This window comes from Bactrocera tryoni, chromosome 1 (genome assembly GCF_016617805.1).
Source record: "Bactrocera tryoni isolate S06 chromosome 1, CSIRO_BtryS06_freeze2, whole genome shotgun sequence".
Classification (NCBI taxonomy): Eukaryota; Metazoa; Arthropoda; class Insecta; order Diptera; family Tephritidae; genus Bactrocera; species Bactrocera tryoni.
In genome coordinates, this window is record NC_052499.1 from 71196259 (window position 1) to 71213766 (window position 17508).

The window sequence follows — 17508 nt, forward strand, 5'->3', positions numbered from 1 at the left end:
CATAACGTAGGCACCCCATTTGAAGGTTAAAGGACTTGCTGGTTAGGTTAAAGCCCATTTAGCACCTTCTGTTAAGCCAATGTCAATGTCTGGATGCTACAGTAGAAACCCGATCGTGGTCCTAAACTGGAACTGTCGATCCTCATGGAACTCTTTTTCCTGGTCGCATTACCAATTTAGTCCGAGTTCGGTAACAAAGTCGAGTATAATCCCATGTCCGCGTATCGACCTTCAGAGCCTTCGTTAAGGTAATTTTCATTACTGCCATAATCCCCGGCAAACAGGCCGACTGCAGAAAAAACTCATTTCACTGTGAAAATAATTAAAATAATTGCATTTTAAAAGGAATTTAACAAATTTTAGGGAATTCAGTCTTTGGGTTCTCTTCTTCAGGGTTTTCAGCACAGTGATATCGATATAGCAACGCTGTTTTTATTGTTCTAGGAAAAATTCTTTACTTCTTGATTAACAGGTTTTTTTAATTACTTAGAAGATTTCTTTGTAGTTTGGAGTTTTTTCTAGACCCAACTTTAAAAACTTTCCTTTACATTTTTTTCAGTTAAAAAAAAACATTTACATATTTTAGTATTTTCAACGGTAGTGTACACATATACATTTCGCATATGAAGAAACATTTTGCTATCAACTTAATTAATATTATTATGAATATTAATTGAAATCAATTAAATTTTTTAATGAGACGCACTTTTGCCCAAGCAATTAGTAGTTTTTTGAACTCAGCAGCATAATCATCGCCACTCAAATGTCAGCATGTGTGTGTGTGTATGTCCAATGTTCGCACTGATAACATTTGTTTATTTTAAAACATAATTGCCTACGGATGATATGCTTCGATAGACGCCGTCACGCCAGCGCCAAGAAACGCTCACATAACAAGCAATTTATGCGTTTTCGAAATGATTAAATGCCAACCTTTAAACCGGCGTTTTTTTCAATATACGGTGATTAAAATAAATAATTTGCACATAAGTATTGATATGCCTCAATTTAGTCGGGTGCGAGATTTCTAGTAAAGTTACTAGTTTCAGTCACGTTGGTTGTGGTTTAGCGAACAATCTGAACCAATTCAATGGTACTTTTGAAATTATACTCCAAAAAAGTTTCTACGTTTAGACGCCGCGTTGGTCTTGTGACCCGGATTACCATATCTAACTGCAAGCAACCTTGAAATCGAAAATATGTGTGCACAGCTCGCACTCTGCGCTTATCAGCAGTTGCACGATGACTTAAATATATGTATAATATATTACATTATGTATATATATGTAGCGGGGGTTTTTTGGGAGGCATACATATTTTGTTTTTGAACAATAAGAAAACTTAAGAATATTTCCTATATTTTCATTTTGTTTGAAAAGTTATGGTGGTTGTTTCTAAGCGCTCATATTTATGGCGACTAAATGTTATTCAAACCACCCTGTGGTTCGAATTGAATACCACTTTTCCAGCAACTCAACCTTCCAGGTGTCAATAAGCTGCTGAAAGTTGGTTGCCAACGCTATTTATCATCATAAATCACTTTACTTGGCAGCTGCAATTCTTTTAAATATTTGATTTCTAAAAAGCACCCTATACATTTTACTTCATATTATATACAATAATAACTCATTATAAATATATGTTGTCTAAAGACTTCGGTTCCCTTATGGTGAAATCATTGAAAAGTTGCCGATGAATGAAACGTGCCCATAAAGATTAAAATTAGCTCACAGGAAATCAAAAAAAATTTTCGTTTTTAAGCCTTATCTCTTATATGATGTAAAATGCAAGATTTTTAACAACAAAATATATTTCGAATTTTCATATATCGTAAATTTGTAATACGCTCGAAATTAACATAAATCCAAAACTGTCAGATTCTTCCAAACGGAAGCGGAGAGTTAGGCCTTCTTGTTCCGGATTAAAGAGAAGCCTGTTTTTTTGTGAAAAATAAAATTCTCAAAATTTAGTCGCACTACTTGCATAAAATATTTTTAAGATATCCTATGCACCTGTGAGGGGTATTTTAGCTTCGGTTCAGCCGAAGTTAACTTTTTTTTTTTATTTAAATGTGAGCTTTCCGCTTACAAGGCTACATAGTTTATATACGGACATATACCATAAACAACAAAAGCTATTTAAGTCGCTATGGTATTTTTGATAAAATTGCTTGTTTTTACTAAGGAACCCGCAGACCTAGCTTCATCAAGATATCTAAATTTTTACTCAAGTTACAACTTACACTGACGGACTTACGTATGGACGGACGAAGAGACAGACAGTCCCCCGGATTTAAACTCCCCTCGTCATCCTGATCGTTTATATATACATAATCCTATATCTATCTCGATTAGTCTTAGGTGATACATACAACCGTTAGGTGATCAAAACTATTATAGTCTGTAGCAACATGTTGAAAAGGTAGAAATATAACAATTTGTTGTTGTAGAACATGGATCCTACAAATTTCTTCCTTCTAATTTTATTAGCATTGAGTACATTATTATAATCGAAACCGTGTTTCATAAAAGCCTTGAAAAAATTGTCCATCTTGAGCCCAAACTCTTTTGCCAACGTTTTTTCCAATCCTCGAAACAGTTGTTAAAGCAAATTTTCGGAAAAGTATTCAATGCGCATAGTAATTCGGGTTTAATGTCTTCAATTGACTCACAACGATTTCCCGGAGCGGTGGTTTGAGTTTTCTTCATTGCCGGAAACAAATAAATCAGGCGAATACGGTGGTTACGGCGCGATATTGATTGAAAATTTGGCGAGAAACGCATGAAGAATCAATGCAGTATGTGTCCGTGCATTATCGTAGTGTATAAACCAAGAGTTGTCAGTTCATGATTACGGCCTCTTTTTACGAATAGCTAAATACAAATGACACATAACACTCAAATAGTATTTCATGTTGACACTTTGGCCGGAAGGAATTCGGGCTGCACCACTCCTCGATAATCGTAGAAAACTGTGTACAAAACCTTAATTTTTGAACTGGTTTGACTTGGCTTTTCGGATTTGGCTCACCTTTGCCATGATATTCGGCCGATTGATCGCCTGTTTCCGAGTCGTAAATATACATCCAGGACTCATCGTTAGTAATAATATGTTTCAGGATATCCTGGTAGCCGGAAAGCATTGTTCCACGCGAAAGTGTTCTTTGCAGAAATTTTGTGATTTGGAGCCAATCGTACTTTCATTTTTGATGATTTTTCAAAATGGCTTTCAATGATCCTTCCGATATTTCAACGATGCCAGTAAGATCGCTGACTGTTAATTTTTTTATTTTATTGACGTATTAATTATTAGTTGATGTTGACGTCCCTCTTAGACGTGCTTCGTCGTCAAGGCGTTGTTGATTCCCTATGAACAATTGTACCAATCAAAAACACTTGCTAGCGACAACCAATCATCATTGAATGTCTTGTGCATATTCTGATTCCGCACACTAAATTTAGTGGAACTTCTTTGTTGAATAATTTTTCTCGTCGTAAAAGTCGCCGAATGTACTTTATGTACTTCGGAAAGACAAGCGTATACTAAACAAGTATTCGACGCTTGGTTTTCCTGATTTCTTGAAAGAAAACCGGCTACCAAATGGTTGTCTAACACTTATAGTGATATGATTGCAAGATGTCCAGTTTTTTAAAAAAAGCTGACAACTATTCGCATTAATAGTTTCTAGAAAAAACTGATTTTGGAAGACCTTGACGATTTTCGTCTTGGAGTGATATATGATCTCGATTGACACTGGTCCTTGTTAGATTTTCATCGCAAAAAATTTTATTTATCATCGATGCACTATTGCTGATTAACCAACGTCGAAAGTTGTAAAATATTATAGCGACTAAGTTATAGTGTTTGGCAGTGATGAATATTTTCAATTACTGTAAAGTGTATAAATAGCGGTGATATGTCAAAACGTTCTGAGCATATATATCAAATATGTCAAACCTTACGATTAAGTTGTGGGTTGCCCAATTGTAACACTAGTTTTGACAAATTCCGAAATATAAAAGGCAACCCACGTATCATAAATATATGAGACCACTTTTGTTTCATTGAGCTTATTTATGTTTCAGATAATAAAACATGTTTTGTTTCCTCTATTGTTTCTTTGTAATCTTATGAATTTTTCATTTTTGTTGATAATAGAAGTTCGATTTCTATGGCATTCCTGGAGCTTGATGAAAGAAATTGTAGAGTCCGATGAATACGGTCTGATTTCTTGCAAGAAAGTAACATATTGAGATACTGTGTTTCGCTGAAGAGGATATTTACACCAGGGTAGATAATTTTGAATAAAGAAGATAATTTTGAAAGCAAAAAAATCTGAGTAGAACGAAGCCCATCGGAAACGAAAGATCAAATAACAAACATTTAGAAAAACATAATTTACGAAAGATCTGATGTGCTACAAGTTCTATAGGAAAGCGTTATATGACATATTGTAGAATAAAAAGCTGTACTATATAACATGCCCCTTCCACGTTTCCTTTCCTTTTCCCGACTTCAGATTGCCCGTTAATTATTTTTGCCTCAATACTTGTTATTTAATTTTTCGTTTCCGACTTATTTCAACCTACTAAATGATCGCCTAGGAGGTGAAGGTTTATTCGACAATACCGACAATTTTTTGTTAACAAAATAGGTATCTCATTTGGTCCGTTTAATTATTGCTGATTAAATTTCTACAGCAGCTCAACAGCACCAGGTGAAGCGTTAAAGCCATATTGGCGATATAATAATAAGAGAGATGGTGATTTTTCAAATTTTGGTTCAAACGAATGGCAAAATTTATGGGTATTTGTAAATAATATTATATAATAAAAGGCCTTTATATTTAAACATTTAATTTGCCAGTTTGTAGATCTAAATTGTAAAAATTAAAACTCTTAAATTTCGAAGCATTTTATACTAAAATTGGATAGCGGCGCCAACGATAAAGCCAATTCAGTAGTTTGGACTTCAGCCTATTTTCGAATATACTCACGTGCGTATGCAAAAAAAATGTATGCCAGCAATTATATGGGCGCTTTGTTTTCATTTGCAGCTATTAAGTTGATAGTTTCAATTTAACTTGTTTGTTTACGATTCGAAGCGAAAGGGTTTTGCGCCGATAAGGCACTTAATAGCAATAACAATATTAAGTACATTTGCAGAGCAGAAAAGCGACAAAATAAAAAATTATTGATTATTGCAAAATCACTCGGCAACAGTAGCCAAGTACACACACACACACACACAAATACAAAGAAAAGCGCAGTGCAGTGATTTTGCCCAAACACAACCCACCCACAAGCCACACAGTGCGTGTTGTGCACGATTGCAATCGCATTCAGGTCAATTACTGCGTAGAACTGGCACATTTGGTTAGTTTCCATTAAATGACTGTAAATTTCCATCAACTGTTAGTAACAACAACTGCGTCGGTGTGCGTGTATGTTGACAGTTCAGTGGCAATTAAGTGATTGCTGGACACAGTTTTCCTTTTTGCACAATTTTTAAACGGTTTTTTGTTGCTACCTAGTTGTATATATGTATGTGTTTATATGTATATATATTTCTCATTTTCCTATTATTTATTATATTTTTTATAACTTTTTTGCCATTTCGGTTTAACTATTTTGCATCATCGTTACACATATTTGCACTTTCGAGTGCTGTGCCAACACACTTGACGATAGTATTCTGAAATTAACTTTTTTTCGTTTCAGTAACAATGTGATAAGCACTCAAGGTTTGCGCAACATAGCGGCTAGTCCAGCAGGTCCGATAAGCGGATGCACACCTTGCAATAATCTTTTTTACCTTCACAGCCCTCATACACATTCACATCTATCATGCATTTCTAATACGAGCTCGACTTAGATCAACACCCGAGTCGCTTTCGTTGGCTTTCGCTGACTTCAAGGCGAGCGCCGATTTCAAGTCGATCTGCTGCCGCCTCGAGCGACATGGTAGGCGATCTGCGCTGCACTTTTATTAATTTTTTGTTGCTTTTTTTGTGCCTACACGAGGTTAAGTGTCGGGTTACCGCACAGCAGTATTACCGGCTGATTGCAAGGCTATTAGCTTTGATGATAAGCATATGTTGCCAGCGTCGCCGCATCTCCCCTGCCAGCCGCTGTTTGCAGAGGAACTTTTGCTGGGCGCGGGAAGGCTGCAGCTTTGTGCAGTTATTTGCGTATAAAAAGCCTGTGCTGGCAGCCAAACGATGTGATTTCGCAAGATGAAGTCGTACACTTTGGTTGCATTCGCGGTTTTGGCGCTGTGCGCTTCCGTCTCATCGAAGAATATTGAGTCGAAGACTGCTGACAAGGACTTTTTGATTAAACAAAAGTTCATTTTGGAAATCTTGCAACATATCTACCAAGATGATGTGCTGGTGACCAAGTACGACACCAGCTACTATGAATACAAACCATGGGAACATGTTGCCGATTATCATAAACACGAATTGTTGGAGCCATTCTTCGAGCTGTGGCAACACAAGCCAATGCATGATGATGAGGTCTTCAGCATCATGTACGAGCGCCATGTGGAGTATGCCGTTGGCTTGGCACGTTTGTTCTATTTCGCCAAGGATTGGACCACATTCACACATGCCGTCTTCTGGGCACGTCTGCATGTGAACAAGCAGTTGTTCGTCTATGCTTTGACAGCTGCTGGTCTGCATCGCGCCGACATGCAAGGTATTGTCTATCCTGCCATATACGAAATTCAGCCATGGTACTTCTTCGATGTGGAGACCATTGAGACCGCTGAGCGCTACAGAATGCACAACTTCCACAATGTTAAGAAGTTGGACAACATCTATAATGTTGCCATCAAGTCGAACTACAGCAATGTTTACTCAAACATGCACCGCGATCATGAGCTCGCCTACTTCCTGGAGGATGTTGGTCTCAACGCCTACTACTACTACTACAACTTGGACTATCCATTCTGGACTAAAGGTGTGGAGGGTTTGGAGTTGAATAAGGATCGTCGTGGTGAGTTCTGGATCTACACACACTGGCAGTTGTTGGCTCGTTACTATTTGGAACGCTTGTCTCACGATTTGGGTGACATTGAGGACTTCGATATGTACGAATCTATACCCAATGGCTACTACAGCGGTTTACGTTACTATTCCGGCGTAAACTTCCCTAACCGCGAAAATGGCTACAGCTTCTATCACAACTACAATTTAGAATACATACGTCTTGTAAACTTGGTTAGCCAGCGTATCATGGACTACATACATGATGAGCACAAGGATCATATCGAGGCCGTCAACAAGTTGGGAAACATCTTACAAGGCAATGTGGACAGCATTGATAGAGTACGTTACAGCAGTTTGAGCTATTACTACAAGCAGATCGTCAATGATGGCAATGACTATGGCAAATACGAAGAGACTCTGCCAAACACCTTCATGCACTACGAAACCGCCTTACGTGATCCACTCAACTTCCAAATCATCAAAGACATAATTCACTTCTATTGGCATTTGGCTGAGGTCTTCCCCGAATACACCGTCAAGGACTACAATTTCGAGGGTGTCAAGATTAACAAAGTTCAAATGCCCGATCATTTGACCACCTACTTTGAATACTTCGATTCCGACATCAGTAACGCTGTCAATGTTGAAATACCAGCTGAGGACAGCGCTGATCCCCTAGTGAACTTTGGACGTAATTCGCAACAAGATGGTCAAAGCTTCGTGGTTAAAGCACGTCAATACCGTTTGAATCACAAACCATTCCAAATCCAATTGGATGTTACATCTGATAAGGCACAAAAGGCTATCGTTAAGGTCTTCATCGGACCAGGACAAGAGGAAGATAAATATCATTTCATTGAGAGCAACTACATGACCTTCTTTGAATTAGAACACTTTGTCGTAGATTTGGTGGAGGGTGTCAATGTAATCACACGCAATTCTGACGACTTCTCCTGGTGGGTGGAGGATAGAACTCCCTACTTGGAACTCTACAAGAAGGTTATGGATGCCACCAACTCGGACTACAAGTTCGGTTTGAACCAGAAGGAGGCTCACTGTGGTGTGCCACAACGTCTGATGTTGCCCATCGGCAAGAAGGGTGGTATGCCATACCAAATGTTCTTCATGGTGTACCCATATCATGAACCAGCCATCAAACAGCACACCGGCTACGATCCCATCATCTCGTGCGGTATTGGTTCTGGCGCTCGTTGGGTGGACTCATTGCCGTTCGGTTTCCCATTCAACCGTCCCGTCAAGCATGGTTACTACTTTGATGTGGATAACTTCCATTTCGAACCAGTGGTCATCTATCACAAGGAAGACGCCGCAAATGTGGTCTAAGCACATCTTTAATATAATGTTTATATACCTTTTTTAACGTTTTGCAGTCACTTCAGATATATGTATGTGTTCCTTAGTTTCGAACTACTTTTAACTAAATAAACGATTTAACATTTTATAAAAATGATTTCAAGCGTATCAATATTAATCTGATCGGTGTCAGCCTTTACTTTACAGATAAATCCACGCTTACAGTAAGTTCAAGGCTAATCAAAGAGTACATGACCTCACAAAGAGTAGCATTAAGCCACTTCCATTTAAAACTTGTCTGGTTGCCTGACCACAGCGAAATCGTTGGAAATTGTAAAGCCAATGAACTTACAAGAAAAGTCACCAATACTCAAATTCCATCAAGATGGGAACGAGCAGTGGTTCCCTTGTCTTCGTGCATAGGCACGCTTGATCCATGGGCTTCGCGTTAACTCAGCAAGAGTTGTGGGGTTACTCTTTAAGCAAAGCTCACATCAGCACAAGTGATAGATGTCCTAATTGTCCCACTTCACCTCTTTCGCTAGACTAAGTTTGAAGGTTCTCGGTTGCCACACATTTTTACGAACCCGGAGAATGGGCTGGAATAGATAGAAATTGTTTGAGAATATTACCCACCTCTATAAATTTGTGGCAAGCTGTATTTGACCGTCTTTTTGATCCACACTTTAAAGTTCCCGGTATCTGTAGCAGTCCAAGTGAGATTATTCATGGCCTCACGAAGAATCGGTCCGTTTAGCAAACCTAACATCACTTATGAGTCCTCCGATTGGCAAATACATATGTGTATTTATGAGTGTTTGCAGCTGATGGGTTACGCGTTGCAATGAAAAAGAAGTCGGTAGTAGATTTTATTTGTGAACCATTGGAGTGCCACCACAAGGTATTAAAATAATTTTGCATCACTGTTTCCCAACTGAAGTATTTTTAGTAAGGGGTGATCTCAATATAGATAATTTTTCAATATCTTTTTTTTGACAGACCACAAGTGAGTCGTCGCAAGCTGTCATGTTATTTTTGTTCAGTATTGTTTGGCATTTCATCGTGGAAAAACTTACGCCTGAACGACGTTTACAAATCGTTCAATTTTATTTTGAAAATTCACGTTCTGTAAAGAATGTATTTCGGATGCTTCGCTCAACATAACCGGCCTACTGAGCAGACTATACGCAACGCAGTGAAGAAAACATAGCAGCCGTAGCAAAAAGTGTACACGAGGATCGTGGAGAGTAAATTTTACGCCCTTCGCAACAACTCGGACTTATATATGGAACGACTTGGCGCATTTTACGTCGAGATCTTAAATTGAAAGAGTACAAAATACGGCTTGTGCAAGAACTGAAGCTGTTCGACTTTTCCAAGCGATATCGCTTTGGTCTATGGGCTCTTAAAAAGTTCCAAAAAGATTCGATGTTTTTGAGCCAAATTTTATTTAGCCGTTGGGTTAATTTCTGGCTCGATGGGTAAGTAAATAAGCAAAATAGCTAAAAAGCAACCTGAGGAGATTCAAGAGCTGTCATTTTATCCAGAAAATGCAACGGTTTGGTGTAATTTGTCTTCAAAAATGATACCGATGAGAACGTAATCGTCAATGAACCGACTAAGTAAATGCCAAAGATTTTTCTTTGAATAATAGTTAACATTTCGCAGTAAATTTGAAGACCCATTAAATATAAGACTGCAAAATAGAAATATGGAAGAACTCATTCAAGTCTTTTGAGCCCATATGACTTTTTTTGTTGAGCCTAGCTGTTTCGTGCACCTTTTTCTCCCTCAAAGCAGCGAATAGCTTACAGGTATCTTTTCAATCTACATTAGTGGAAAAGGTCTGTATGATTCGAATTACTAAAACAACTTCGCAAAAGTGAAAGGAAATATTTATTAACCATTATAAGCAGAAAAAAGTGCACCTTACCTTAAAAATGTCTTTCTCAAATATAAAATGCAGCATTTCTTTTGTCATTTTTGTATGTTACTTCATTTATTTATTTTATTTTTTATTAATATGCCTTTACTTAAATCATCATTTTGTCTTACTTAAACTGTTGCTTTCCACTTATTACCGAATTCACTTGCTTAACGGTACTTTTGCTTTGCTTACCTATTTATTTTACGTGAATTAACATTTGTATTATATATATACTATATATTCGTGGACAACTCTAGGTGTAAATTTGGTCAACTCAGGGGGAGCTCACTGTACTCAATTTTCAAATTCACAATTTATGTATGCTTTTTGTTGCTGTTTTTTATACTTTTAATGCTGTAATGTATTCTTGTTTTTTGAAAAGTGTTTGTCCGTTTTTAAACTTTTATATTTATATTTTTATATTTAAAATTGTATTATCTTAAAAATAATTATTTGCGTCCAGTGCTTTTTGTAGCTTGTTTTGTATGTGTTTGTTGTTTGCGATTTTTGTGTATCATATTCCTGTAATTACGTATATATAATATATACTAGCATATATATATTTAAAGTTTTATTTTTTATTTTTTGTTTTTATTTTTATTTTTATTTTATATCTTTTTTTAAGTTTTTATTTTTTATTTTATTTAATTTTATTTGTTTTTTTTTCTGGTAATTGCTACAGTACAGCTTCTTAGTTACTACATTATTTTTGTTGTTGTATTACGCTTAATTTTGTTTGGTTGTTATTAATTTCTTAATAAATTACATTTTTTATCCTTATTTAATTTAGTATTGTTTTTATTTTCATTTAGCCTAGTTTTTTGGTTTTTTTATTTTTTTTTAGTTTTGTCTTAGCCTTTATTTATACATTTTGCAGCTTAACAAATATTTTGGTTATTTTTTACGTTTATTGACATCAGCTCTATACTATTTTTCAATAATATTTTCTTCCTGTTATTATTTTTTTTACATTACTAATCTATCAACATTAATTCAACTAAAATTTGTTTGCAACATATTTTGCCTTTGTTGCCGCCAGCTTCTGCTGTATTTTTGATTTAATTAACTTGAATTTTGATTTTTTCATAATTTTTTCTTATTGTTTCTATGCATTTCAGTTTCTATTTGTATTTAAGTTTTTGTTTTTGCATTTTTCGTTTAGTATTTGCAATTTTAGTTTTGTTGGACTTTCAAAGCGCCTCTCTGACATGCAGCTAAACATATAGTTGCAACAAAAAATCTTTTTTTTTACAAAATAACTATTTTTACACTTTATCTTGTTTGCTTTCATCTCAATTCTTATATATATATTTCTTTCTCAAATTTGCTGTGAATTGTTATAATCCATTTTAATTGAGCTGCAACCATGGGTCAAGTTTACTTTTCACAGTATGAAAGCTCCTTTAAGAGTAAATGTTTATGCGTGTATGTATGAGTGTCGAGAATTCAAAAGCCATTTTTATATACATAAGTTATTCATTTATACTACAGATCTATTTATTTATAAATATATATATGAATATAGTACACTGTATGAAAGCAAGTTGCCTTATGTTATCAGTATTCATTTACTACATATAATTATATTCATCGGCAAATTAAGCTAACAGTAGTTAAAGTAAAAACTAAATTGGAAAGTGAATAATCTTAAGCAAATATTCTTTACGAAATCAGTTACTCATGCCTAAAACAGAAATATTTTTATTATCGCTACAAAACCTTAACTAAGAAAAAACTTGTAAGAGAGCGTCACGTAGCGAAAGCTTTTAGTATTCCATTCATATTAACATATTGAAAATGAAAATTTTGTCACCAAAAGTCGAGTTTTGGGTTGGATTAGGTTACGACCGCTTTCCTAACTGGGATCTCACTTAGACAGTTTAGAACGTGTTACTTAAAGCTGCGAAATAAAATAAAGCATAAGACCCTTACAGAACGACAAAGCACTTGAAGCCTATCACAAATACGTTGAGACGACTAATGTCAGTTTCGTCTAAAGTAAGTCTCTGGGTTCGCCGTAGGTAAGGCTGCCGAGATGTTTCATCTTTAGCCCTGCGAAGACTGGATAATGGAGCAGAAAGTGTCTGAATATTTCCACCTAACGCTTCTCCATGCAACTTTGATAACTTGCGCCAAAAAAGATTTTTAGCGCATGAATAGCTGGACAGTGTCCAGTGAGAACCCTTGCCAGATAAACTTTGCTAAGTGCAAGTAGTAGTAGTTCAGCAGATCTCCTGCGTTCTACTCTAGACCGAAAAGGATCTCACAGTCACATAAGAACCAGTCGTTGAACAGCGCCTACTAAGCTCATGTGAGGTCCATTAGTACCAAGCGAGCTTAATGCTATTTTTAGTGAGAACAGACAGTTTTACTTAACCCGTAATAAAAATCAAATTTAAGGTTAAAACTCATTTCGTTCCTGAAACAATTAAAGAAAATCATTTTGTCATGGAAGGTAAACTTTTTGATAGACATTTTCTTTTTTTTAAAACTAGCAAAAGAAGGGAAGAAAGGTTTTCAGATATATTGTGATTCTTAACTCCGTTCCTTTAGACGAAATATGCAAAATTCCTAATATATATGTACAAGTGACCATTATTTTTGGATTTTATCAATCAAATATATTTCCATGGCCTGTGAATTAGTAAATACTTCCATGACAGCTTTTAGCTCAACATTTATTACAGAGCTTTGGTAATAGTTCACTATAATAAGCACGAGTCAGTGCGGAACTGGCAGATTAAATCGTTTTAGTTGGCACGACGCTAAAATAGCTATAACTTCGGAAATATGAGAATTTTGAGAAATCTTTTTTGGGAGATATTTTTGCATATCTAAACCATGAAATTATGAAAAAGGAAATCGATTTTTTAAATTTTCTAGACTGGAAAACCTCCTCAACCCTGGACGTGATTTGATAGTCGATTTGACTAAAAATCATCGTGTTTTGCAAACAGGGGCAGAATAGCGAAGCCCTTCCCGGGTTAAATAGCTTATAATCCTTTGATTTTTCGGAGAGTAAATGTGATAATGAAATTCGGAAAAGATTTTAAATTTTTTTTCTACAAATTCGTGACGTGGAAAGAATTAAAAAAAAAAACAAAAAAATAATAATAAACAAATATTTCTATAAAAAAAAAATATTTCAAAATAAAAATAAACTTCACGTTTATTTGTCAGCACTCTTTTATCTATTGGTTGCACTAGCAACCTTTTATGAGCATATCAAATACTTTCCGCACTTCAAATGCATTTTCATTTATTTATATGAAATTAATTTATAATACTTTTCCACACTCTCTTTTTTCACAAAAGCACTAAATTAATTAAAATTAAAATTATATTAGTTAATTTATCACACATTACTGAATGCTAAACAAAATTGAAAACGAGCGCAAACAACAACAATACAGATTTATATAACAAAAAACAAACAATTTGAGGTCGTCTATTTTGATTACATATGTACAAAGGTCATAAGGCTAATTAAATTAGTACAAAATTTGGCTAAACGATTATTCCTCTATTATATTTTATTAAAAATATTTCTTGTTGTTTTTACTATTACATTTGCTAACTGTTTTAGTCGCTGCTTTTCAGCTATTATGCATACAATTTACAGTTGTATTTTTATTTGAGCGCTTAGGTAATATGTAGTGAGCCAATTGTATACATTATACTTATATAATACATACACATACTTACTGCCCGCATATGTTTTGCTTTTTTGTGTGTATGTGTGAACGGAGCTTATGTATTTACTTGAATTATGTTCAATGTATATTTAATGCATTACAAAGCGTTCATGTGTGTGTGTGTGTTTATTTGTATAGGCTTATTATGTATTTACATGTCCAAAATAGAGCGTAAAATTAATATTGGCTTAGTCACATTGTAATTTATGGTATATGCTCTCATATGTAGTGAGTGTATTTTTGCTGCTTAGCTTATTTTGGCATGAAAAAATGGTTTGATTTTGTGTTTCTTTTTATTTTTTTTTTAATTTTGATTTAAGTTAGTTACATATGAGCAGTTCTAAAGTCATTTCGTATAAATTTGATTTATTCGTAGATATAGTATGTTGTACATAAGTATGCCTGTATGTATGTAATTGTGTGTAGTTTTTTTATTTAAATATGTTTAGTTAAATGTACTTGACTTGTTTAATTGCTTGCAAGATTTATTTGGTTCGGCGACATTGACTTCAAAATCATATTCCTTTTAAGAACTTTTCTATATTTTAACTTTGATATTAAACAAAATATCAAAGCTGTTACTAAGGAAAAAGATGGTTGAAATAAATGTGGAGGTTTTTAAAGAACTTTTGCTCTCAGTACCAAATTTATGTTCATTCATGTCCCATTAAAAATTGGCAGTATTTAATCATATGTCGTGACCGAAACGAACATTCGAACTCATTTCTCCGAACAAGAATAAAATATGCTTTGAAGGATCATAATCAAAAAATAAATGTTAAGGAATGTTCTTTGGAATAATGATAAACAATTCCCATAAAGTTTTCAAATTCTGTATTTTTTCTTTGAAATGAATCACCCTTTATAAGATCTAACAAAAATAACCCATTATTTTTGCATTAAATTTAAGGTTTTATTTGACATTCTTAAAACGATCCCATTTAGATCAAATATGCGCCTCTAAGTACGTTAACTTCCTGCCATTTTGAAAACATTTCATAAAACAACTCTCACAGAAACACTCGTCTCTCTTGGTGAAAATTGCGATTTTCACAAACAACTTTTGAGGCAACTTTTTCACCAAGCAAGTCTTTTGCCGTAAAATATATTGTATATACTGGGGTCGCACCTCGCGATATGACCGCGATTGCTTTTGTTTGACATTGTTGTAGGCGACCCACTTTTCATAACCTAACTATCAACTTCAGAAATGGATACATTTTGTTGCTATTCAACAGTAATTCGCAGATAGAATTCCAATTTATGAGGCTATTTTAAGACTACTAAAGCAGCACCTGTACAGCGAGCATCTTTCTCCACCTCTCCTAACGCTGTTTGTAAAATTTTCCATTCCTGGACAATTGAAACAGTGCTCACATGACGGGCGGACTTGAGGATTTCCATCATTTTCTTGATGCTTTGGACAATCGATTTTTCACAAAGAGGTACATCTTTGACATTAAAATTACCAGAGAGAATCGAAGCAACTGGACTTCAGACAATACTTACATTTTTAGCCGCTTATCTTGCGTTTTCCCTTTTTCGAAGTAAAGCAAAATATGACGCATTTTCATTTTTTTAGTATCTATATATCTTTGACAGGTGCTGAAACCGTACTGAGAACGTTTTATTACGAGATCTTTTAAATATTACAATTTACTGATTAGTAAAGCCAACAATTGAAAATGTAATAAATTTATACATGTGTACATATATTGTAGAGATTTTAACAAAAATTCTGGTATGCTCTAGATATAGGGAATGATTGGTCCATATTTTTTAAAAAATGAAGACGTTCATAATGTTATTGTCAATGGGGAACGCTATTGGACCATGATCAATGACTTTTTCGTTAGTTTTTGATTTAGATGTTGTTGGTGTGAATATACATATACATATATATGTATATCTGAAGTCGCTTGTTTATGCTGATATGCTCGAGACGTTTGAAGCCTTGGAAGAGAATATTCGGCGCCTTACCTCAGACTTATGAAACCAATTGCTGGAAATAGTGATCGAAAATTCTGCCCCTCGGCTGGAATTTATTCGAGCCAGCCGCGCCGATCACTTGTCCGAAATGATTTTTAAAACGTGATGACAAACCCTTATCTTTCAAATGAAACTAAATTTTTGGCTGAAATAATTAACTCTATTTCTATTCGTTTTATTTATCAAAACTATATAGTATGTCTGTAAAAACGCCCTTTACTTCCATAAGTCCAAATGCCATCAGTTATTTTCCCAGATACCATATTCCAAAATTTCGCAGGAGAGTGTATAAAATCAGTAAAATGACCAAAAAGAACATGACTTAGCACATCATTGTATTTTAGTCCACTTGCGGGCCGGAATACCATACATGAAATAAGGAATGACTGATTAAAGAAAAAAATTATGTTAAATCCAAGAGTTATTCGAAGCCACTTGAAAACTTTCTTCCTGTGGGTAAATAATATTGATATGACTGTCGGTGACATCTTTCAAATGTCACATCAAAATAATCATTAGTGTTTAGTATACGCTTTTCTTTCTACAGTACATAAAATTAATTCGGCGATTTATACGAGTTGACGACGAACATAGGGCGATCATCAATATTAACTGATGTTCAACGCGTCGATAAAATAAGAAAATTTTTGACAATTGGCAGTCAGAGATCTTACTGGTATCGTTGAAACATCGGATGGATCAATGAAAACCATTTGAGCGTAAGAAAAATGCTAGCACGATTGATTTGAAAATCACTCTATTTTTTTCGAAAAACAGCGTCGCGTCAACGTTTGTGAAACAATGCTTTCCGACTACCATGATGTTTAAAACTTATTATTACTGGCAACGAGCCTTGCATCTATGCTTACGACTCGGAAACAGACGATCAATCGGCCGAATATAGTGGTGACCCGAAATCCAAAAAATCACGTCAAAACAGGTCCAAAAACAAGGTTTTATTGACAGTTTTTTTCGATTATCGAGGTTTGGTGTACTTCGAATTCCTTCCGACCGGCCGTACTGTCAACAAGGGATACTAATTGAGTATTATGCGTCGTTTGCGAAGCTATTCGTAAAAGGAAGCCGGAATTATGGGCTCAAAACTCTTGGCTTTTTCACCAAATTCCAACCCAATTTTCAACCGTGCCGCAGCTGCTTTATTCGCCTGACTTAGCTCCGTGTGACTTCTGGCTATTCAGCTAACTTAATGAACAATTCCAGGGGAACCGTTTTGAATTTTTTTGAAATTTATTTTAACAACTGTTTCGAGGTTTGGAAGAAACGCTGGCACAAGAGTATAGTGGCCATGAGTACTTTAAGGGGGATGAGAAAAAATTTGAATGTAGTATTTACTAAGTATTTTAAAACTAAGAACAAAGTCCTACTATGATTGCTCTTTTTTTTTAATTAATTGAAACATTTCAGTGTTTAAGCCATTAAACCGAAATTTTGAACACGTCCTTTCCTGCCCAAGAATTTATAGCATATAGCTGCCATACAATCAGTACGATTGAAATAAAGTGTCTGTATGGAAAGCTTTTTCAATTGACGGGACATCTTCAAGAAAATTGTCAATTATTATTGTTTAAAAA

General features: G+C 35.0%; 1 protein-coding gene across 1 annotated transcript; it reads left to right on the forward strand.

Annotated features, from left to right (window-relative positions):
- Window positions 1-6235: 6235 nt before the first annotated feature.
- Window positions 6236-8462, forward strand: LOC120778940 (larval serum protein 2). The gene has a single exon (XM_040111000.1). It carries the CDS (start codon window positions 6236-6238, stop codon window positions 8333-8335), a length of 2100 nt encoding a protein of 699 aa, XP_039966934.1. The 3' UTR covers window positions 8336-8462.
- The last annotated feature ends 9046 nt before the right edge of the window (window positions 8463-17508 follow it).